The sequence below is a fragment of the Passer montanus genome, unplaced genomic scaffold (assembly GCF_014805655.1).
Source record: "Passer montanus isolate IOZ18808 unplaced genomic scaffold, ASM1480565v1 scaffold14, whole genome shotgun sequence".
Classification (NCBI taxonomy): Eukaryota; Metazoa; Chordata; class Aves; order Passeriformes; family Passeridae; genus Passer; species Passer montanus.
In genome coordinates, this window is record NW_024360941.1 from 5777525 (window position 1) to 5803312 (window position 25788).

Genomic DNA, 25788 nt, shown 5'->3' on the forward strand with positions numbered 1-25788 from the left:
GACGGTAGAGAGCAGGTTTTCTGAAAGCACTGGAAAGTGTATTTTTGACTTTAAAAGAAAAACAATGGTGTGAAATTTATCCTCTGAAAGAGATAAATAATTTTTCATGGTCTTCAGAGATGAAGCTTATTAGAGCTCTCTGTTATTTTTATTGCTTATACCAGATATGTTTTACATACAGCTTTCTTGAAATTGAGATAATTTGCAGTTCTGGATTGTTATTTTCTTTGTTTAAGAAACTACTTAACTTTTGTTGGCTGCTACTTCTGATAAACTCATATAAGAGTGATTTTGTTTTTTCATTGTCTCTTTTCCAGATACTGTGTCTGTCCTGCCTCCAAGGAGAGGCTTTACTTTTCTGTGGGATCTGTAGAGCAATGACAGTTGTTTCTCTTACCTTTATACTCAGGGATTGGAGTTCAGTAACCATAAAATGAGCATTTTGAATTGGTAATTCACTTATTGTAACCATCACATCAAGCAGTTATACTTTTGACTGCCTATTCCAATTCTGTCTAGTCCCTTGCTTTCTATTCTCTTAAGGTGGCAAAGGGTGTATTTGCAACTCACTTTTTTTAGAGTGTGGATGAGCTACAGATAAAAATTAGTGGAGTATGATTAATAAAGTTAATGATCATTGCCACACTGTAAATGCCTTCCCAGCTCCAGCATGCCTTATTCCGTAACAGTGTGTTCTGTCCAGTTTGATCTGTCCCATTATCAACTTCTGTTTTCTTTGCCATTTGTCAGTGAAACTAAGAAGTCACACAGTGAATAAGCTTCTTTTTACTATTTTAATGGTGATAAAATAATTTAACATTTTTTTCTGTTACATTTTATATATATCAACTTCTGTTTTCTTTGCCATTTGTCAGTGAAACTAAGTCACACAGTGAATAAGCTTCTTTTTACTATTTTAATGGTGATAAAATAATTTAACATTTTTTTCTGTTACATTTTATATATAATGACTTTCTCAGGTCTCTCATTATACCTTGAAAAATCCTTTGCCCTTATCCCTTATGAACCTGTTCCAGCCTGTCAGTATTCTGTTGAGAGAGCATACATGAAAGCTGAACTGTCCTGCTAATGGCCTAAGTTTGTTTGCCAGGTGAAATATCTACTGTTCTTTTATACCATTTGTCTGCTAAAATAGCTTACAGTTCTTGGGCCACAATGTTGCCCTGAAACTCATGTTTGCCTGGTTGTTCACCATTCTGCTAATTCCATGTTGCATTGATAAGTGGGCCATTAGCAAATGCTAATGTTTCTGTCCAGCTGCATCCCCAGTGAACTCTGGCCTTTTTCCCAGCTCTCTCCCTTGTTGTTTTCCATTGCTTGCCAACTTGATAAGATACCGAGCAGGTTCTGTTTGGTCCACGTGCCTAATATTTCCTTGATGAGGTGGACAGAGCTATGAACACCGAAAGGGTGGCCTCATGTCAGTCAAGGCATGCTCTGCTTCTTGGCTGCTGTTAAACCAAGCTGTTGATTTTTAGGCTGTATGCCATGTAAACTCACAATCCTTTTGGGTAATTTATGTTTTCTAGGATACATCTGCTTCCTATAATGTGATCTATATTCTTCACAGGTACGTGCACCTGTGTGCACCTGTTCTGAATGTATGAGTTTTCTAAAATGCGCCCAGGTTAGCTGTTAGCTCTTGGTTTGGACAGTTGTGATTTCAGTTTAGCAAGAGGTCCAGGTCACTCTGCATTTAGGACTAGTCTCTCTCATTGTACACAGTTACTGTAGACCCATGTTAAATGCTGACTTTTTCCTAAATGTTCTCTATATTTTTCTAGTTGAAAAATAGTTATATAGCTTGAAGCAAAGAGATGACTTCGAAGAAAATGGATGCAGATGAATGATAATTCTTTTTACTTAATTGTGCCTTCTTTTGTCCAAAGGCCATTTTAATCAACTTAGTATGAATGATTCTAATGGTTGTAATATGAAGATAACGGCTTCAATTTTATATAGAAGAAACATTTAGTTTCTGACAGAAATCTGTGATATAGCTACCAAATTAAAGACAAAGTTAGTTCATCCCTCTCTCTTTTATTAAGCTAGAGATTTAGAAGTATTAGAGTAATTATTTTTATCTTTGCGTGTAAAGTTTTGCTGATAAGTTGACTCCAGCTGGCATCATGCCTTTCTCTAAAAGTCTACTTATCTTCATTTCTTTACTAGTAATTTTAAGCTGTCTGTATCTTGCTGTACAGTAAGACTTCAATATTTTTTATATTGTTATTAGTATTATTAGTATTGAAGGATGCTATCAGTTAAATGCTCGTACAGAATTTTATTTATGGTAGGAATTCCAGTGATACTGTCACAAAATTTTACTCTTTGGCTTGATGTATTTTAAATGCTTAGAGCAGGAATGGTCTCTACATTTGTATTTGTGATATTGGTTTATGAAAATTGAGTGGTAGCGCAAACTTATTTTTTAAAAAATAGATCTAAAGCCAAGTAAGAAAGGTCAGCTTCAAATTGAAAGACTCACAGAAAAAGTTTTCAGTAGAAACAGTGAAAGAAATGTACTGTTTTCAAAGTGGTTCTCGGTAAGTTATGGGAAGGTTCTTGCAATAGTTGGTGTGCCAGCAGGGATCTGAGTTTAGTAGCCCAACCAGCTGCATATTTCTGTTAACAGAAAGTGAATTTCAAAGTGAAATCTTTTTTGTATTTCTAAGTACTATGTCATTAAAACAGTGAACTTCTGGGTATTCCATGAAAAATTTGATAGAATATATGGTTGAACTTTTATTTTGGACACTATTATACAGGGAAATTGAGAGTAACATGGAAAGGAGAATAAAATATGTATTGTTCATAAACTAGGTTAGAGTATTTTATAATTTCTACTTCTACTCACTCATTGTTTATGTTTTGCAATTTAAATAAAAGAAAATTTCAATATGACAGATTAACCAAAAATAGTGACTTTGATTTTAGTTCTATTTTTGAAACATGGAGAATGGGAAAAATCCATTTACCAAATGGAAAGCAATGTAATTATTAGAAAGGTTATTTTCATACTCCCATACTGGAACTGATACTAAATTCCAAACTTGAAAATACCGTATTTGTTGATCTAGTGACAATAGTCAGGCAGATGATGTTTTTGTGGTGGCACATGAAGCTTTGCTGGGACTGGGAGCTATGGGTGCTCTTTAAAGAGCAAGCAGTGCAATGCTTCAGGAGAGTGAGATGCTGTGCAAACCCTGCCAGGTGGGGATGGGTTGGCTGTCATGATCAGCTCAGCAGTAGTTAGCAGTGCTCTTGTTCAGCACAGGCTAGGGAACCAGCAATGGCTGCTGCATTTTGCCGTTCAGATTTTTTGTTAGAACTGAAAGATCCCTGTGGAGTTAGCAGAGTACCTTATTTCCTTGAGGTGTTTGCCTTATTTTATCAAGATAACTTATTTCAGTGCAAATCCAATAAATGCCTCTTGAGATATCACAGATTGACAAAAATAGGTGGGATCAATCAAGTAACTCAGGCGTAGAACTGGGAACAGAAATATTTGTTTTAGTAACTCAGAAGCTTTTTGGTGTTTTCTTCCAAATGAACTGTTGCAGGTGGAGTAGCACTGATATGCATTTTCTAAGTTTTCCTTTTAATCTCCTAAGGTCCATAATACATAGATTTTTAATTTACTATATTTTCTCAAGATTTATAGGAACCTTGCAATCCTTTCTATGCAGTCTTGAGCTCTAAGGTTCTAGCTTGCTTTCTCTAGGTTGCAGAAACGTGAAGTACCCTTTGTCAATGCCAAACAAGCATTCAGAAAAAAAATCCAACCCTAAATCCCTCCTGCCAATTTCAGCTCTGATGCCTTAAGTTGCAGAATGCTTTCCTGTCCTGACAGATGTTCCTCCCATGTTTTATGAAAACAAATGAAGTCATTTTAGCACATGAAGATGTCTTCTGTTCTCAACCTTTGTGTTAGGTCACTTTATGCTCTCTGAATTGTCCCTTGTGCATTCATGATTTTCTAACGCATTCCTCAAAGTTAAAAGCATTTGGGATGCCACAAAGACAGTTTTATGGTATATGCACAACCCAAAGCTATGCTTCTTACTTTTGTCTGCCATGAAAAGAACAATTAAGTCCTGTTAGTACAGGATTTTTCTTTTTTCAACTGTGTCTTGTAGATTACATGACAATTTTCTGTTTATCCCCATTCTGCCTTATATCTTTTTTTTTGGTATTTGTTAGTTCTAAGATTAATATGTCAGTCCTTCAGTTGAAAATGAGCATGACGTTTCTAAAAGATTCTGGTGATATATTTCTACTGACTGTACTAAAAAGCTGACTATCTTTAAATATAGTTCTTTTTTCTTGTTCAGATATAGAAAGAAATGTACTTTCAGAACTAGTACAAGAACAATTTATAAATCATAAATGTCACTCATTTTCACAGTAGTGAAGGTGCTTCTACTTGACACTTTTATAGATTAGTTTTTATATGCCATTTGTATTTGTCCACATGAATGTATTTATACCAGTAGTAGTAGTCATGTTATGATAATTTTTTTTTTCTTTTTGGGATCTGAGTTTTTGGGAATATCTAGTAACTGAATAACTTACGATTTTCACAAGAGGGCTGTGATAGTACAGCTCTCTAATAACAGAAACAGTATTCATGCTACCAATCCACAATCTGAGCTCTTGTCTTCCTAAAAGAGCTTCCAACAGATCAGTTTTTATAAAATGACAGTCTTTGGATATTTTAGCTCCTAACAGAAAATTTAAAGTGTTCATTTCCAAACACAGGGAATTACCCAGGATCATTTACCTGAAATTTTATTTGTCCCAAAATGCTCTGTATTGTTTGAGCACTCTCATATTCAAAGACCAATGCCATAAAAAGCTCTGCTTTAGAGAACAGGCTCAACAAATCCTCCTGTTTTGTTCTTTATTAGGAATGCTATTTTCAGTTACTCTTGTATTAACTTGGGGAAACACAAGTATGTGTACTGACACAATTTGTACGTGAGAAACGTGGATGTGGAGGATTACGATTTACAGAGCAGAATTCATATGAGAAGAGATAGCTGGTAGAAGAAAGCATGTTTTGTATGCCTGGCTTTTTTTTTCCTCCCACGTGTGGAACACCCGTCTCTCAAATATTTACAGGAGTATGCCTTTTGATAATATAGGATTTGTCTCCAGAGTTAAAAGAAGAGTCCAAGAGTTTAATGAAAGTGGTTTTTAAACACAGTAATAATACATGTGGTCTGCTTAAGAGCTAAGTGATGCAGTAGCATGTTTTCTGACTGCTCTTTACTTGGTCAAGTGCTTTTCTTTGGTTTTCTACATATTCATATTTATTTCTGAATTGTTTGCAGTGAAAGTATAAAAGAATAAAGAAGGAAGATCACCTGGGTGTTAAAGAATCTACTACAGTTCTCCATTTCTAAAATGTTAATAGTCAAGGAAATTTGAAATATTAGACCCTTAATGCCATAGGCTAAACAGCAGTCCTCTGAAGAGGTTAATATTTAATTTGGCATATTTGCTCTGAATGTTAGCTATATTAAATATTTGTGTTTTCTCTGAGCTTGAAAGAAGCTTAGTATTTTCAGCATCTTGTGTAATTCCTATTTTCAGAGATATATTAAGAGGTTATTTAAGGTCACCACTGTGTTGCTGTCAAAATACACCGCTCTCATAGCCAGCAGACCATGCTAGCCCAGGGTGAGCTGGCTAGAAACATCATGTTTGGCTCATGTACTTTGTTTCAGCTGCTGAATTGTACTGAAAGACATCTGAAAATACTCTGAGAATAATTTAGGCAGCAACATCTTTATTAATTAAGAAACAAATCCATTTAAAAAAAAATTAAATACTTAGTATCTCCCTTCTCTGTGTTCATGCAAACAGCAGCTGCAATTAAGGCTGTTGTAGCTGAAAGGGGAGAAGCAGTGTCGGCGAGTGGGATGGCAAATGGACCCTGGTACGCTGTTCCTGCTAACATATGGGCTGCTATTAGAAAGGAGCAGAAGAAATCTGGTGGTGAGCAGTACATAAGGAGCTGCAACGGCTTAATGAAGGCAAGAAGAGAAGAATAATTGACATGGAGAACAAGTCAGGATCTGTTATTTGAATTGGCCCTTTGGTGTTTCAGTTTGACATGCAAGCTTTAATGCCCTATACAATGAGGATCAGCATGAGGCTGACTTATGGAAATAGAAAGCCTAACCAAGATATAACTTTTGCTTTCTTTTAAAATTTGTGAAATTCTTGAACCTTCACATAGCTACCATTTTACACCACAGAATGGTCTGTACTTAAATTCACGGGACTCAGGTGTTTCTCACCATAGGATTGATTTTAAGCTTATTTTGCTTGTGATGCATCAGCCTGATAATCAGCTGCAAACAAGTAAGAAACTGTAAGTCCTTATGAAAATCCCACTGCAAATTTGCACAATTTAACCTAATCAATTTGTGGCAGCCTGGGGGTGGCAATAGTGGTTGCAGCCTCACAAGTCTGGGGATAAATACAGTCTTGCAAATAAATTATAGGCACAGGAGAAAGCTGAAGTTGTGTATTTTTTTATTGTCCTCTCCCCTGCCTCCCCCGCTTGAGTTCTGTGGATGACACTTGAATTACCACCATGCCAAAAACTAGGAAATGAGTAAGTGTGGACTCAGTGCCATAATTCTCTTCAGAACGGGGCGGGGATTCTGCTGGCTTGCAGCACAGTACTTGCAAAAGGCTAATACTCTTTACTGGTTAGAAACAAGGATTTAAAAAAGCTTTTAGCAGTTATGTTGGATAGTGCTTTTCAAGAGCAAACAAATAAATGCATAGATGAAATGAGGTTTCATTGTTTCCATCAAGAGGCAAAATATTACAAGGATGGTATAAATTCTGTCTCAAGTGGCTAAAATTGCTCAAAATAATAAGCTATGGAAGAATCAGATGTATCAAATATTAAATTCTACTTAATAACTTGGTATGAGGGGTTGGACAACATCAATACTTTTCCACTGTACATTTACTGTCACTTCACTAACTCTGAGGCTAATTTTTCACTTTCTCTTTTACTTGCTGTGTCCAAAAAATAATCAGCAGCTGTACCGAGTCTCCATGGGAAAATAAAACCCAACCACTTAAATTACAAATGTAGGGGGAGGGAGAGGGAGGAAACGGTATTCAGAAGCAAGCAAGGAAAATAGTTGTGATGCATGAGACTCACCATTTCTATTTTAAACTATTACATGAATTGGATGATACAGAGTTAAAGAATCGGGCTTCAACTTTTTAGCTTTATTGTCTAAAATTTGTACTCTGGTAAGAAATAAATGTGGTAGGAGACAGCTACTGAATATGAAGACAGCAATGTAGAATTGCCTTGGTCCAATACCCAGAACTGACTGTTTTAAGCACTGGATCACTGCCAAAAAAAGCAGCATTAAGAGCTATTTAGTCTCTTTCCTTGTCTTTTTCACAGAGCCAAGTCACAGAATGATGTGCTAAAATATGAGATGGAATGACTTAAGTGAGGTTCATGACAAAAATGATGGAAACAGGAAGCTGCAGCTGATAATGAAAATCACTTCTGAAACTATAATAGGGGTTTATTTACATACGGTTAAATAATTCTCCATGTTTAAATATAAGATGATGCAAATGGAGCAATATTTATTTCATGTGGTATGATAACAACCTTGATCCTGAATGCCGGATAATCCCTTAGATAGGCACTTTCCTTTCTGTGCCATTTGGCATTCTGTATAAATCTTTGGTTGTATTTAATGATTATTCAGGATTTTCTGGTTTTGAGGTACTGCTTTAGCCTACTTGGGATTTTATGTCTGTGAGAAAATGAACATTGTTTTCAGTTCTCATAGATGGGGAAAAGGTACAGAAGGGGAGGAGTTCCACATATATCAGGGCTGCTTTATTGTAACATTATTGTGATATGCTTCTTATGTTCTAATGACAAGTTATAAAGAAAGTGTTGCTGTGGCTTCTTATTATCATAGCAGAACAAAATTACTAGGGGAGTTCCCTCCCTAATTACCGAGTTCCTTATCCATTCTACTCCATAGTAACAACCTGTAACACTAGAGGAAAGATGTTATGGTTGTGGAATTTATTGAAGACTGGTATTGCCAGATCCAGATAGCTTATCTGAGTAGTTATTCCTTTTTTAGATTTTTTTAAAATTATGTTTCCTCTCTCCAGATTGCTGCTGCTGCTTCCCCCTCAGGGTTGCTGTGCAGTGCATGTGCTCTGCTGGCTTTGGCCATGATTCTGCTGTTCTTGTACCAGGATTCTCTTGGGGGAACCATTCATATCTGACGTGCCTGGGTGTTGTGGAAGAAGAAAGAATCCAGGGAAATATGCTTACAAAGGTGTATGACAGGAAACTACTACTCTCCTGTAGTGTATATACATTTAATCCTTCATTTTATCAGAAACCGTAATTTTTTACATAATTTTGTAACTTGGTGTCACTGAAAGGTTGGGATGGTAAATCTGATTTGCCCCATACCAGCAGTAGTCTATTTATGTATAAATGTTTTATTAATTTTGTTCTTCGTCTTTGAAAGGGATTTTATTCTCTCAAATCCTTCCAATTCATTCCATGGAATGATTTGGAAGGTACCTTTTTTTCTTTTTTAAAGTCTGCAGATTGGAAAAGCATATAAAAGATTTTACCTCTATCTTTTTAGCTACTTAAACTAATCTTTTGACTTTTGCCATGCATTATCTGTTAGCTTGTAATTCACTTGGTTGGGTGCTGATACTCTGTTTTCTTGGTGTTTGAATGAAAATGTCTAAGACTTGAATCTTTGAGGAGGCCTTGTAGCAGCTGCTGTGTCTGTCTCAGCCCTAACAGCTGTTTCATGTAGGTGGCACACGCAGACTGACAACTTTCTTTCCATCAAGGACTTTTCTCCATTCATCTATATGTGGCTTATTTTTCAAGTTATCAATTTCCCTATTCTCTAAGTAACTGAAATAATTAAAATCTGGTCTTAATTTCAGCAGAAATTAGTTTTTTCTTTCCAGTCTTAAATGTTTATGAGTTGTCAATATTTTAAAAGAAGATTTCACTTTGAGAGTGATAATTTTGCCTCTTAGAGGCTTTTTTTTTCCCTATTGTAAGAAAGCATAGCTATATAATTAATTTTGTAGATCTTGACCCTAAGGCTATCCAGGGTAATGGAGTTTCAAAGTAACATGAAGGTGACTATTATAGAATCTTAGTGGTCACAAGGACGATCTGGGGTAATTATGACTGTTGTGATAATACAGATCTGAATTTGCCCCCTGGTGTATTTTTCTAGCCTCCTTAATAAGGCTAGCTATAGCAGGAGAAGTCAGTGACTGGGAACAGCAAAAAAACCCCTCATGACCTGTCAACCTTCTTTTCCTATGCCAAAAATCACAGTCAGTTATCACCAAATAGAAGTTCAGCTAATATTGCTGCAATGATTTCTGCTAAGAGTGATGAGCAACTTTCCCGGGAAGATGGAGAATTGTTTTCTCCACTCTGCTGTTCAGTGGCAGAAGGAGTAACAGGGCCAGGAAATGATTTCTTGCATGTGGTGTCACATAAAGCAGTTCAGCCTTTGCTGTGGTAACAAACATTATCTGTGATTGCCCTATATTTTTGGCACTCATGGATCTTCCCAAGAGTCACTGGTTTCTTGCTATGGCTTTCCTTTCAAAGTGGTTAATAACTGCTCTGAAGAAAGCCTTGTGTTTTAATTTATTTTTTATTATGCTCCAAACTGTTTCTGCTTACGAAAAACTTGAAATAGTAGAAAACTATAATAAGACATATTAATAGTAGGATGGATAAGTGGGTCTCCTTGAGGTGATTTCTCTGTAGCTTCGTTTTGCCACTATCTGGCCTGAGGCAGTTATGAGTGCTGAAGAAAGTTCTCTGTGTAGCTGCTTGTTTTGCCAACAGTGCAGGCACCTTTACTGTTTGCTGAGCAGTGTCCTCTGTGTCCAGTTCAGTGGTTCACCCATTATATGAGGAATCTATTTTACCACCTACAAAGTGTGTGTGGTGTTGATGATGATCGTCCACAAAAAAAAGAACATAGTTACTGAAAGCCAGGAAGCTTGCCAGGTTGAGCAGCCTAACCAAGAACAAAACCTTTCACAGAGTAGTTGTTGCAATATTGAAGATCCTGTCCTCAAAACACACTGTAGTAAGTTTAGGAGTAAAATATGTCCTTTTACCTAAGATTGCAACTTCTGTCAGAATTGTCTGCTTTTTTGAAGTTTTTATTTTTATTGTACTGATTTTAAAGAAATATGAAAATTGTCACTAAAAACAAAGCAGAAGGAAATTGGAATTGAAAAAAAATCACTATTTTGAAATTAAGAACAAAATAAAAACTGGAATTAGCTCAGAGTAAACGGATATCTGTAAATTGAGACTTATCTGTGCAATGAAGATGCATATGTAGCAAATTAGTGTGCCCTTTCAAAAAGATCAAGCTCTACAAGTGAATGTTCTACTTGGATAAAGGGTGTCACAGTTATTCCATTTTCCTCACGAGTATTGCTCTATATCAGGTGTTTCCTGCTTTGAAAAAATCAGGACGTGCTGCAGTGCTGTGTGCCTCTCACCCTATGGCACACCTGCCCTGTGATGTGACTGCCATGCTCCTGGAAAGGCTGTCTGGAACGAGTTGACTCTATAGGATGGTGGATGGCTTTCCAGCAATTTCTCTTCTCCTGCCTTTGGCTCTACAGCTTTGTGTCCCCAGTCAGGTCCTTCCTGGTTGTTTTTCTGCCCTAGTCAGGTCAGTTGGTAGTCCTTTCCTGGAAATAGTGTGGAGTGGCTATAGGGAAATGCTGCATACCTCAGATGAGGCTCCATAAGTGTAACTTGGGAGCAGCAATAGGGAGTTAGTTCCCTGTTAGTTGTCCTGTCTTGTTTTAATGATTTCTAAGAAAAGTATATTGTACCTGAATATCCCAATAGGGATGTTGCCTTGCCAATATCTTCCCTATAAACGTGAACACGTGGTTGAAGGAAGGAAGGAAGCCAAAAGTGTTGTGCATGGGGAACACTGGGAAGTTTTCTAGGGGTGGATGACATGAGACATTGGTGAGTTACAGGTAATGCTGTGAACATGGAAGTAGTGTCATAAAAGAAGTAAATTGCATTAAAATTAGTTCTGAGGCTACATCACTACCACATAAAAGCTAGCTGATTTCTGGATATCTTTGTGTGTCCATGTGAGCTGTTGTCAATGGATGCCACATTCAGAAGTATGGAGGAATGAATTTCTAACTGGTGTACAGTCTGGAGATGTTTAAAGTATTCAGTCATCATTATTTTCTTTTCTGATAGAAGTGGAAATGATACATTGCTTAGGGAAAATTTTCTGATTGTGAGTTTGAAAAATAGAATTGTTATGAGTGTTGATGAACTTGCTATTTTATATAATTTATGTGGAAACATGGGAGCAGCCTATCAGAGGTGTTATGTCCCTTTTCAGGTGTGCCTGTGTGAGCTTTTTCAAGTATATTAGCTATTTCAGTATACATCTGTTATTTCTGTGACAATTGCTTAGAGTTGTGCAGATTTGGAAAGCGTGCTGAAAATCATGAAATAGCTAAATTTTGATTTGTCTTTGAAAATAGGCTGTTTTGCTTAACTTCCCTTTTCTGTCATATTTTTGTCCAATAAAAAGGCAAATTGATTTGGATAATTATTTAACACTTGATTAAATTAACTTTCTTTGAAAGTTTTGCGGGCTCTGTATGGCAACATGGGAATTTATTGCACAGTTACAACTGAAGGTAGTACTTGTGATGAACAATGATAAAAAGAGTTCAGTGTATGGTGTACAGTGTTATGCTCATAGTTATACACAAGATCTTTTGCTGTTTATTTGCCCTGTATTGTTCTCAGTTTGATAATTTCTAAAAAAAAGTGTATTGCACCTGAGAGTCTTGGAAAGACTGAAATAATTTGAAGACACTGGTAATACAGAATAAGGTTAGTTACAGTATTGTATGTTGCTGTCCTTGTAATGAGGTAAAATTGTCTTTACTTAGTTAGCTTTAATCTTTCCATTTTCTGTTCAGATTTAGAGGCAGTTATGTAAGTTGTGAACGGATTGTATGGAATAGAGTGACTCACCAAGCTAGAACATAGTGCTCATAGCTGTGTTGTTACAGAGAAGCGCTCAATGACTCAGCTACAGAAGAGTCTGCTAATTGGAACTGCTATGCATGTGGATTTAGATGAATATCTGCCCGGAAGCTGTCCAGCATGCTTTCTGGCACCTCCTACTGCATGAATTACTGGGCAGGCTTTGCTTTGTGGTGGGCATATCACCTTTAAGGATGTTAAAGGAGCTCTTCAGATCTCCTTGTTATGCCTTGTAGTTTCCTATTTATTTAATATTTTTTTGTTGTCCATTCTTAGTAGCTTCTGCAATGGGGAGAAGCACAAACTTTGTGTGCATTGCCCTCTAGTAGCATACCAAATTTTGAGGCTTTGCTTTTGAAATGTCTTCTAGTATTGCCTTAATCCTTTCATTGGTATCTTCTCAGTATAGGAGTAATCCCCCTGTCAAAATTCTGTGTCTGTTCACAGGACAAGGTCACAGTTTACATCTCGGTTTGGGAACGTCTCAGTTGAACATGTTTCTAGCCTGAGGAGTCATCAGACCAAATCAGGTCCTGGGAATGGTTTCTGGGTGGTGTTGGTCTCTGCTGGGTAGCTGAGTGCTCCTGATCTACCTCAGGGTCAAGTTGGTTTTCTTTAGGGACAAACACTAGCAATCCCAACTTACTTGCATTTTATATTGTTACTAATATTGGTATGAATGCTAGCAGGAATATATTTTATTAAAAAATGGCTGCTTATGATTTGAGTTTTAAAAAGCAAAATTGTAGGAGGAATTATGATGAAGGTTGAAGTAGATAATTTTGTTGTTGCAATTATAAGAAGATACTCATTTCTATATTTTGCAGACTTGCATGTTAATTGATGTTTCAAATCCTAGAATAAGCCATCCTACTATGTATTGCAGCCCTTTGTATTTAGCAAATAATTTCTTTCTTCCAGACATCTTGAAAGTTGTGAAAGATGTTTTTATTGTCACTGTATATGCTCGTTGACTCATACCATGTGTGTACATCTATAAACATAAAATAGTTCAAATATCTTTTTTGAAAATTATACAACCTACTTATTTTCCTGTTTGTTTTGTGCTTGTGAGTTAATTGGCTACAGGTTGCAAACTTGGCTGATTTCGTGGCAGTGTTTTGTCTTTATAAGACCTTTTAGAAGGGGCTGTTTAACTGAGGGCTTTTGAGTTGTGTGAAAGCAGAACTGCATCTGCTGGTTAAGTGTCTTCTCTATTTTAACAGCTGCACAAAAATCCTTCTCCAGTGTTACAGAAAAACATCCCTTTACTGCATAACCAGGTTTTGTCTACCTTTTAGAAACAGATCTGTGTATTTTCTCTGTTGAATTTGTTTAAGTGCATCATGTTGTGGCCATATAAAACATATGAAAATAGAAACCAAAAACTACCTGGCATGAAATCTGGTATGATAGAGTATTGTCTTTATCAAGTATTGGACAAAAAGGTCCATTTTCTTTTTTCGTAAGAACCTTTATATAATAAAATATATTTGAAATACTTTTTCTCTGCAATTAATACTGTCTCAGATATTCAACAGATATTTCTTAAGTTCATTGGCAGTCTTGCATTTTCAAAATAAACAAAAAAGCTATCTCTAATATGAAGTCTTTGTGATCACTGAACAAATAGGTAGGATAAGAGATAATATGACACAGGAGAGGTACATTGAGTTCTGTTTGGATCACTTTAAAAGTGTTTCTATCCATTTGTTTTAATTTTGTTTCCTTGCCTAGTCAATTCATTATCAGATTCTTAATTTTCCAGATGAAACATAGGAATTAAATATGTGTGAAAAATGAGTGAACAGCTGAACTGATCAAGTCTGTCAGAAGTTCCTTAGAGGGAGTTACTAAAGCTCTTAATCCTAACATACTCTTAGCAAAGCCTTTAACATCATGCCTTGCATACCCAAACAATCCTTTGCTAGCTTTCTGTAATGTTAACATTGGTTTGTGACATGATGAAGTATATGGAGTGACTTCTTCAGATGGTTTCAGGCCATAAAAACTTTAAGGCAGGAGATAAAACTGTGGTCTTCTCTTGTTACAAAGTATTTTGACACTTAAACTGGCATTCCCAAAAATTAAAGGATACTTTTAATAGTTATGGGGAATAATTTTTAAACCTGTTTGATAATTCTGTTGGGATTGTGCTTTAGGCTTTGAAGGGGCAGAATTAGTATTCAGTGCAGGCCTTTAATTGGAAAAAAAGGTGAAATTTTAGAGAACAGTTATCAGCTCCCTTTTTGTCTCAGTTGATGATTGCTTGGACTACATTGAAATTAAAGAACATCCAGTTAACTGTTGTTTCTTTTGCTAGGTAAAGTTAAATTAATTCAGAAGATCAGAGATGTAGTTCAGTAGAAATAAAGTAACACTTATTAAATTGTTGCTAAAGTCAAATGAGATCATTTTATCAAGGTTTCTGTGTTTTGGCATGTTTATTGCGTTCTGCAAAACAGAATTGCCTTGAGTAAAATGAGCCAGTGGTTTGAAGAAAGTTCCAAACTTTCCATTGTATTTTAATAAAATAATCTTATCTATTTCTAATGTTAGTGGTTACTCATATTTCTTTAGTATGCCAGAGAGTATGGCTGCTATTAGTCACATACTTTACTTGTTTATGCTTATGTGACACTTGTATCAGGACTTATTATTATATTACTGTGGTTATATTATTGGTAAACTCAACCTGGTCCTTGGTTGCTAATCAAAAACTAGGTAATGCTCCTGATGTTTAACAAAAGTAGCTTTCTTTTCCTTTTAAGGCAACAAAGTTGCTACACACTGCCTAAACACTAAGGTGTATTTTACATGTGTACATACCAGTTCCATACCTTTATGTCAGACAAATTCACACAGATTAGTATTTCCTGTATTTTCATCTTAAGTGAACGTTACCACAATGAAGTGGCAAAAGTGATAAAGATGCATCACCAGGACTAGGTGATAGATCACTAGGGCAGACATTTTCCAGTTTTTTCGCGCTCTGTTGTCAGTAGGAAGTTGGATTTGCCTTGGGTTTTCCTATTCATACATCAGAATTACAGAAACCAAAGTGATTTCTGGTGATGCATTTGTCTGTGGGCTCTCTTTTGCATCATTCATTGTTAATTTGGAATCTTCCTATTAACTCTCAATATCACCAGGAAAGAAAAATGGCCTTGCTGCTAAGCTTTAGCACTTCACTGAGTTTTGTGTGGGCAGTCTGTGTGATTTCTGCTAGGGCACCTTGTGTCTCTATGGACAGAAATGTAATAGTTTCTTCGTTTTACAACTTTGTTCTGGTTGTTCAAGTTTTCAATCTGTCTTTGTGCTTATACAGAGGTCCTATTATGAATGGCATTCAAGAGAAAACTCCTGAAGATGCTTATAGAAGTAAATAATATTTAGCTTAACCAGATGGAGACTACTGACTTTCTTCTTTCACTGTTCAAAACCCTGATAATTCAAGATTTTTTTTCCTAGAGCTTAAGGGAAAAGATACACAAACATCTTGACGTGTCACTGGCTTTGTGTCTTGATGGATGTGATGGTAAAACCATCCCTGGTGAGAAGAGGTTAGCTAGAGGAATAATGTCCCCAGTGTGTCCAACGTGAGCATGAGAACAGTGATCCTTGGGAGGACAGTATTCCACAATGTGCTAGACTGAACAGTTTCAGTAATTGTCTCAAGTGCTTGTGGTTTCCAAGAACTGTTATCTTGTGAAAAAAAAATGTTAGTGGAGATATTAATATTTAGAGGAGATATAAAATGTTGGTTCTGTTTTGAATTGAAAAGGTTCATTTTTAATTTCACTAATAATTTCATTATTAACACTGTGTAGATGATCTGGTGGTGTTTTAAAGGTATTTTACAAGGCAAGCTAAAGGCATATTCAACATAATTTCTGATCATAGCCTTTTGGTCAGGAAAAATCACGTAAGTTGGAGGAGGCAATACAATACCTTGGAGTTATTTAAAAATACCTATCTTTTAAGTAAAAATTCTTTTTTAAAGTGGGTTTAATTCAACACCAATGAATGTGAGCATCATATTCTGAGAAATGGGTAACTTTTGCAGCAACATATAACTACTTTGAAGAATGGTCTTTAAAGTGCAATATAAGAAACAGATGAAGTGTAATACAAGAAACAGATTAAGAAGAATGCAATTAACAGTAAAAGAATACAATTAACAATGATGTTTAGGATCAATTTGAATGGAGGAAGACCGGAGAGATTGATTTGGTAACAGCTGGACTTTGGACTAGGGTTTATTTGGGTGGAAGTGAAGAAAGTTTGCTGTAGAGCTGTGACAAACAACCAAGCAGTTATTGAGGTCTCCCTCAATGGGGGAAAGAAGGAATGGAGTTGAAGATGACACTGAGATTGAATCCAGGGATTTTTGTGACTCTGAGGGAACAGGAAAAAGAAGAATTTGGATAAAGATGATAAAAAAAACACTTTCAGCTCCTGTTAAATGGTACTTGCTCTGTTGACTTCATTCCCAGCAATGGAGAATATGGCTGTTTTCAGCTTTAATGCTAAGTTTAAATTGGCAGGGAGAGCTCAGGATAAAATCTCAGCAAAAATAAGTGGAGATCCCGAATTTCTGGAAGTGGGATTGTATCATGGTCCACTGAGTTGTAGAGGCAGCTTAGGGAAGATGAGTTACCTGTGAAAAAGAAAAAAAACTAAAAGAAAAAGCAAAGAGAGAAGAGGAAATCCACCAAAAAGGCCAAAGCAAGATTAAAAAGAGATTGGAGCTTTGAAAAGTAAAGAATTTGAAAGCATCCTAATTGTGAGATTAATTATAAAAGGAAAGCATAGAAATAAACTGGGAGGAAAATAAACTGAGAAAAGAAAAACCCTTTATTTTTTAACAGAAAACAGGTTTAATTATCTGAGCAAAACGTAATATAGAAAGCAACTGAAACATAATAAAAACTCCTTCAAATAATCACTATTTTTTGAAAGGTGTTAGGAAACATAAAGGTTCTGTTTTCTCAGAAATGTATCTATTTTACTTTATAGTTTAAATATTCACATCCCAGGGTTTTTTCTGCTTTGTTCTATTTACATAGAGAAAACTACGTGCTACAGAAGTATTAATGGAATGACTCTAGATTTAAGTTACTGCATTTAGGTAATGTACAAAGAAACCAAATAGACTAAGACTTTGGAATAAAATTTGGAATTTTACTGGGTAATTTTGTTTTTTTCTTCATATAAAAATATTGATCAGTAAGGAAATATATATGATGTAAATATATGTTTGTCATATACTTGCCCAAAGGTTGTAATCATGGCGTTATATTATTCAGATTGGCTTTATTGTCCAAATAATTCTTTAATTAAATTAAGCTCTTTTTTATTTAAAGCTGTCTTTTGGGGAGATATTGCCTTAGATGATGAAGACTTAAAAATCTTTCAAATTGACAGGACGATTGACCTCACGCAGCACTCCAACGAAAGACTTGGCCATAACACAGGTATGCTATTTCAAACTTGTTTTAATTTATTTTTCCTGTAAGTTAAATCTGTGCAGAAGGCAGTCTGTGTTTTAAATGTGGAAAGTCAGTATAATGTCTTGGATAACATTAGTTTACACTTAGAAAAGTTATTAAACAAAAGCTATAGATTCACATTAGGGAAAAGAGAAGCAAAACATTTAATTTTATTCCAGCATTTCTGTTTAAAAATGTCTTGTTGAATTGAGGAGCTGAAACTGGTAGGAAGATTAGAGTCTACTCTGCAGGTGGTCATGTGGGAAAGGAAATTGTACAAAGCTTTGATTTCATCACTGAAAGTTCCTGATAGTAGAGCCCGAACACACTATGGAGAACATATGTGGTATCCTGGAGGCAAAATTGGAAGCCTCACATTGCAACCCCTCTTTTTGCTTTTTTTTTTTTTTACTGTTTCATCCAGTTCTGTACCCAGACCTAGAGGAAACACTAGAATGTGTTAGTCATCCTTGCTAGATATGCCTTGTCTAAAAAACCAACTATTTATTTGACATGTTAATGCACGTTTCTGTGCTATTGTTAACATACAATGCATTAGCACCAGAAGCTGCAATCTGATTAACAGAGGCAGCTGGGTATTCAGACAGATAGATAAAATAGATTTTTTTAATGTGTAAATGTCTGTTTGCAAGAGAGAAAACATAATCCATGCCTAAATGGATGTCTGTCTAATGTCTAAAAATATTTATGCTTTCAGGCTGTGATTTGTAAATTGAAAACTGAGAATTTGTAAACTTTCAGGTTATGATACAAAAAAAGCCAACTTACTGAGAAAAAGTCTGGAAAAAAATATCACTAGAAAATGTAAAATTTTATTACTGAAATTTGTTTTCTGTTAAGCATGTTTTATGTGTGCCTAAACTGAGCTACCATAACTTATTCCTGATATGTGGAAAAAAGTTTTCAGACCAAAGAAGCAATTTTGAATTTAAGCTTTCAATATTGATATATTTAAAAATATTTTTATTCATTCTAGGTAGATGCTGTGATTAGAGTATTTTTATGACAACTTGAAAATTTATTTTATCTCCTTTTACATCCATTTGTTTTTCCAAAACAGGAAAACTTTTGATCATATCTAGATCTGGATTGGATCTGAAAATATGAATGGAATTAGTGGTCTTTCTGCTCTCCTCTGCTGCAAACAAATAGTTTTAATTGCCTTTGAAGATAACTCAGGCACTAATTTTGTTGAAAAAATGTAGGACAACATTGGTCATTTCCCCTTAAAGTGGATCCAGTCAAGTGATGTCTTTGGCTTGCTGACTCCGGCTTCTTTTTGCTTTTCTACTTTTTCTTTTTAACTGCAAAGCTACTATTATTTTTTAATTTTCACACAAAATTATGCATTTCTAAGCATTTTTAAAACTATATTTAGTTTTCTAACACCTAGTTTTTTCTTTCTCATGTGTTTTGTGACACGCAGGTTATTGTTTCTTGTGGATGGTACCCTATTCAGGATATTGAACCACCCTCTTAAGTATTGTTAATGCATTTGCACCAGTTTTTCTACCTTTATTGCACAACAAGAGTCAATGAAATTGTGATGATCAGTGGGACTAAACTTTGGAGAACAAACTCTTCTAAGTTAATGACTTCATAACTGCTCTCAGTGAACCCTCAACATTCTTGATCTTTCCAAAAAGCATTAGAGAAGTCAATTGTACACTTCACATATGCAATTAATTTTTCTAAATTTACAACATTCTTGATGTGTAAACTAGGAATTGTGTGCTCATCTCCCCTAATTCCAAAAGAGCAAATGGCCAACTAGCTCATTAGTATCAGGTAGCAACTAGAAAAGGAATAAAAGCAATGCTAGATATCTGTGATCTAGAAAACAAAATTTAGTCTTAGTTACAGACACGATGGCAATGAATTGTAAATTATTTCTGAGCACTTTCTGTTGTAGATTGTCACAGACTAAAGGTGACATCAGGTGGAAGGATTAGATACTTGGTTGTAAACCATCAAGATGAAGTGGCCAGAGTCACAGTTATTGCAACTCTAATTAAAATCCTGAGGCTCACAGGCTGTGATTCACATTATGTGACTGCTCCTTTTCATGAGAATTATCTGCCTGGATTTGTGAGCTTCTTGGAGTATGGCTCTGTCATTTTATTTTTCATTTTGTACAATGTCATTTTGTAAAATGCATAATCACTGTAAATAGAAAAAAAAACCCAGTAAAGCTGATAACATTTATGTGTATAGTTTTAGAAGTCCAAACTGCCAAAAGTGCCCTCCTTATCCTGCCTGAATTATGAGAAGATGCAGCAAATAGGAATTAAAACTTTTTTAGTCTATATGGTTTGGCAAGGCTGCATGTTAGACAGCATAGAGACAGCTTAGTTAAGAGAGAGACTTTTTCTTTGTTTTTTTTCACTAAATGAAATACACAGACTGCAATAAGACAGAAGAGTGTTTTGTGGTTTCCTTTCCCCCTAAAAATATAGTATAAAACTTAAGTAGCTAATGGATTCTTCAGGGGTTTTCTGTTGTTTGACAGCTGGTGCTTATAATGATTTTTAAAATATTTATTTGGAATGCTTAGCTATAAGCCCTATTTTATAAGATTAATGTGAACATGAGAGACAATTACGGTAATCATGATCAATGTTCTATCCTCTGCACTTTATGTTATAGTTACTCTGTAACTTGTTGGAAAGGAATGTGTTGATCTATTACCTCATCTATTTAAAATGTTTTTAGAAATTTGGAAAATTTTTCTCAAGGGAGCCAGCAACTATGTGACAGCATAATGCAAATAATTAGGCACATTGTTATTCACTGAGCAGCCACATACTCACTTGCCTTATATGGAATTTTCTCATCTGTAATATTAATTGAAGTTGCTGTTTAAAGAAAAATTTCTGCATAGATATTGCAAATTTTTATAGAAATTTGGGAAAGGCCTTTTTAGTGGTGTTGGAGGTATCAATGGTCTGGATTTTTCTATATTTTTACTTTTTCAGTTGTTCAAGTAGTTTACAAACTCTCTTGTCCTATAACAAGTAGTGACTTGTAAAATACAACTTACTGCAAACCTGTAAAATCACAAAACTTTCAGAACAATTCTGAATTGTTTAATTGATTCATGTAATGTAGTCAGTGTTTGAAAAGCTGCTTGTAGCTACAAAAGGTTCATGTGTGAAAGGGGTATGTGGCAAACCCAGATGCAGTAAACCCAAAAATGTGTTTTATTTCTGTAAATGGCACGGTAAATGGTAAAATAAACTACTATATAAATAAACTTCCTATCTTAGGCTTTCATTGACTGCTGTAATCACATAGACATATATACATATATACCTGCCAGGTCTTAGTGCAATATACACTAGCATGTGATGTTTCAAGGCTTTAAAAGTACACTGACATCTCTATTTGCATGCTAGGAAAGAAAAACAAATATTTAATGGCAAAATAAACCATATTAAGTTTTGCTGGATTGGTTTGTTTGTTTGTTTTCTGATGAAACTTTGGCTGTTTGGTTTTTCTGCTTCCCCTCCCTTGAAATGAGAAAATTTTGGAATGCATTCAGGAAATGTCTTTGAGAGTAACCCTTTTAACTGTCAGTCAATATGGCTCTGAGGATGTCAAGGTCACCAGGAAGAAAAAAGCTCCAAATAATAATTAGATGATGTAATTGTCATGACTTGCCTGAATAACAAAGACATGTTGGCTTACATTCATGGAATGCATATTAGAAAAAAATTCAGCTCATCATGTGTTTTTATTGCATTGTCAAGTGTACTTGAAATGTTTTTATGGAAATTATCGAAGAATATGAAGCTTCCTTTAGGATGCCTCTCTAGGCAAATATGGTTGCTGTATGTGTAAAATTCCACAGTTTTAACTTTTGAAAATGCCTTTCTTTTTTTTCCTTCTTTTTAAAGGTGGCTTTGGAGAGCATGGAATGTCAAAAAAACGCAGTGCCCTCTATCAGCTTATAGAGAGGATAAGAAGATTTGGCTCTGGTATTTTCACTGTTTAAATTAGCAAGTTGCCTGATGTGATAGTGTATCATGAACATTAATGATGATAGTACTTTAACACTTTAAAGCCTTTCTGTGTTACTATCGGCATAAACAAATTACCAAATTATTAGCGCAAAAATAGTAATGAGGAGATTAGCTCTTTTTGCCATTTTCTTAGAGTTCTTCTTCCAGCATGAAATCTGAAAGCTCAACCACATAGTTTTAAATGTTATATTAAAAATTCCTTAACTTTGTTTTATGACTGTGTTCACAGTTGTGGGCTTAATACAGTGTCTTTTCACTGCAAGTAGACTATGCTGCAAAGCTGCTAATTTAGTTTGTTTCCTACTTTTTTCTGGCTCCAGGTGGGGTATCCTGATGATTCATGCTGTGAAGCATTTGTGGTGTGTTGTGCTGAACAAGCATATTTCTATATTAATCATACTCTTGTCAGTATGAATGTTAGTTGAGCAGCACAGAGAAGTGGAATCCCCCCTTACTCTGTCTGAGTTTACGCTCTATATTTGATGCAAGAAGACATGACTTTAATGTTGTGTGAAACCTCACTTCAAAAAGGAAATTACGTGCAACTCCATTGTAATTGCACCACATTGTGTTAATCAGAGCATGGTAACTGCCTTTGCAGAGGTGCTTTGATATATAATCTTTACTCTTTAAAGGAGAATTAAAATTTTAGTGTTGCATAAATTCTTGTCATCTTTTGGGTACAGTTCGGAATAAATTTCTTGCTTAGACCTCTAAAGAGCACCAATAAAAATAATTTGTAATGTTAAAACATCTAAACAAACGTGTGATGTGGTTCAGTAATGACTGAATACTAAGTGTAAAAATAGTTTTTGGTAAAGCATCTGCCTATACTGTAGACACTTTGTGTGTAATTTCTTGTGTAATTCTCATTTACATGCCCATTTAATTACAAAGATGAGTCATTTGCTTTACCTGTTTTTGGTTGTATTTTTTTTAAACCCTGGGATTTTCTGTATAATTCGTGGTACAATTCAAGTTGCATGTTGGTTGTCACAAAGGCAGGCTTTTCTTCCCAAGTATCAGAGCTTCCTCACTGCCTTGTGCTGTAGCTTCTTCCTTGTCTTCCTATTGCTGCTCTCTCAGCCTTGGGGCTACGCCAACATTCCTTACCATGACTCTGCCCTGGAATCCTCCCTGATTCTGACATGGTCATTAACACTTAAGTGCAGCTGGTACCACAGGGGATTCTCACAGAGGGAAAATGTAATCTTCCACCAGGAATAAGACAAAAGGCTTCAACTGCACTGAGTACAATTTGTTAACTAATTTTTGAGGGATCCATTTTGATCAATTGGCCAGATCTACAAACTAACTTATAAATTGTTCAGCACCTGTTCTGGTGTCCAAGTCCTTGTCTAATTACCCTTTTCCTTTTCTGTTCTCACAGCAGGTTTCAGCTGATTTAGAAAGATTTTCCTGTAATGGGGTGAATGGTGGTAGTATCCCTGAAAATGGTAGACACTTTTTTTCTCTTGTAAAGAAATTCCAGCCAAGAGTAAAACCTACCCATGGGGTTCCAAATGTTAGTTTATGAAAAATGTATGATTTCTTACTGTCCAGTGCTCTAGAGATAGTCATTGTACTTGCTTTATCCAGATCATACAATAAAAATGAATGGGATAGTGAATGTCTTGATTAGTTTGAGTCTGTCCAAAGTCTGACTCCTTTGCTGGAAAAATCCTAATTTATTAAAAAAAAAAACAGGCCAAAACAAAAACCAGAGAAAATTAAATGCAAAAGACACCACCAAAACCACAGGGAGTGTTATTTCTTAAATATTTTTATTTAGTGAGAAAATGTAGTTGCACTTACGCAATGCACATTCCAGTTGATAAACATATGTGCAAGATTGTTACTCTAGATATATTAAAAAAAATGAAGATTCAGACTTCATGTCTTTCTCAGAAAACTATGTAATAATAGACTGTCACATAACAGCCATGTCCTACTTTGAAAGGGTATAAAGAAATCTGAGTTTGACTGGCTAGAAAAGAATTGCTCCCCTTTTTCATGTGTGTGTGATCTCATTTAGTGTTTTAATTACCATTGCAGGTTTTGAGCAAAATAATACATCTAAAGGAAGACCTACTGCAAAATTGTCAGGGAAAAATGAGAAAAACCGATTTCCCAGAGCTGCTACATCACGAACAGAAAGAATATGGCCAGGTGGTGTCATTCCATATGTAATAGGTGGAAATTTCACTGGTAAGCTTTGTGCTTTGCATGAAAAGAGGAAAAATAATTTTTAAAAATTGCCTTCGTTTTTTTTTTTTAATTTTTAAAAGTGAAGGCATGCTATGGAAGTGAGTAGAAGGGTTTCTGTTGGAACAGGCCTGAAGTGTATCTGCTTTGAAAATATTAGTCATACTTAATTATTTTCAAAGGCAAGCTACATAATAAAAAATGTTTAGCAACATTTTAGAGAGGGAAAGCTCTATTTCTTTACCTAATATTTCTTGTTGCACATTTGTTTGCATGAGCCTAAGTAGATGGAATGTCAAGGAATTCTTTTAATGCAGTATGTTTAGCACAAGAATATCTTTGATTTAACTGGTGTGACATGTATTCCTCTAAACTGATTTCACTTAACAAACTGACTCAAATGTGTTTTGTCATTCCTCAGTTTGGTTTTCAGGTGGGTACACACAGACACTGTACATGACAAAAGAAAGACTGGCTGCCCTACATAAAAAATTCTTAGCAGAAAACTGTAAAAAAAGTTAAAACATTAGTTATCCTTGAAAAATGTAAATAGATCAATATCAATGTGGATGTAAGAGATAATTTAAAACAAAAGCAGAGCAAGGAAAGCAAAAAGATAATGAAAAATATATTAAATAGCATCTTAATTTATTGTATATGATAATACAGGAAACTAAAATAAATATGCAAATGCTCACACATTGTATATGGAGAAGCCAGAGTGATTCCTTTCAAACTGACAGCTACAGTCAGGCTTTCACTTTGGGTATTTACATAGTACTGTGCCAGATATGACCTTTGCTTTAGGATTACTGTCTTCTGAAATAACTGTAGTAAATGAAATGAAAGGACCATATTAAAGATATTGCCTTTTTCATAATGAAAGATAAATTCTAAAGCTTAGAAAAAATATCTTAAAGATAAAAGAAAAGGGCAAGATGGGATGGAATAACCTTTATTTATTAGAATCTGATGTGATTTCAACTTGTTATTTCTACAGAGTTTTAGGTTTTGTTGTCTGTAAGTTTTAACAAGGTTAGATTTTCTTTTCGTTTAATTATCCTATGTTTTAACTTGCAAGGTGAGTGTATTTCTGCTAGCTCATTCTTGCCAAATAATACTGTTTGTAGATTTTAGCTCAGAACCAATACAGAGATATTCTCACATGTTGCCTCCAGGTCACTAAACCTTGTCTTTTGTTACACAATGAAATTACATTGCTCTGCTCTCTGAAGTTTTGTTCTGGAGAGTTGGCCTGGATGATTGTGTATCTAGGGGATAGTTCTGACCCTTTCTGAATGTATTTCTCATTTTAAAATAAAATGTCTAGGTCTACTTTTACCAAATTCTGAATTTCCCACTTTTGTTGGATCATTTGTTTTCTGAGAGATTTTGATGAAAAGAAAATCTCTTTTAATTCAAGGGGAGACTGGTCCCTGTTTACGACATCCTTATTTTAATCAAATGTTTTTAGCAGTATGCTTATTTGCATGGCTTAGATTAAACTGGTGTCCAGACTTTAAAGCTGTGGCATTTTAATTTTTTTTTCTTTCTACTAGATATATAGCTGTGATGTAAAGTTAATCAATTGTGCTTGTTCTTTTCCTTCCTGTAGTTTTTTTTTTTCTTCCCCCAGTGTGGTTCACTTGATAGTTTCATCTGGGAAATTGCTTAGTGAATGTTGTGCTGGTGCAGGCACATAAGCAACGCTGTATATCTTCTGCTGTCTTCCTCTGGTGTAATGTCATGATCTTTATTGCAGATTTTATATATACTGGGGTGTGTCAGGCAGTGTTAGCCCCCTTGCAGGCACATCTGTTATGATGAACTGATGGCCTGAGCATCCCTTCAGCTGGAATCTTGCCATACATGGGAGTACAGGGACACACAGGGCTTT

General features: G+C 35.3%; 1 protein-coding gene across 3 annotated transcripts in view; it reads left to right on the forward strand.

The window, feature by feature from the left end:
• The window catches only part of TLL1 (tolloid like 1), a 127331-nt gene that overhangs the window by 39311 nt on the left and 62232 nt on the right, over positions 1-25788 (forward strand). For 2 of the 3 annotated variants that reach the window (XR_005626621.1, XM_039700267.1), the window contains exons 2-4: positions 17518-17628; positions 21561-21641; positions 23742-23894. Coding sequence is in view for 2 of the 3 variants with exons in the window: in XM_039700267.1 (XP_039556201.1) it covers positions 17518-17628; positions 21561-21641; positions 23742-23894 (345 nt within the window). In the remaining variant the exon portion in view is untranslated. The remainder of the gene's footprint in view (positions 1-17517; positions 17629-21560; positions 21642-23741; positions 23895-25788) is intronic. The other variant, XM_039700268.1, reaches the window with a different exon arrangement.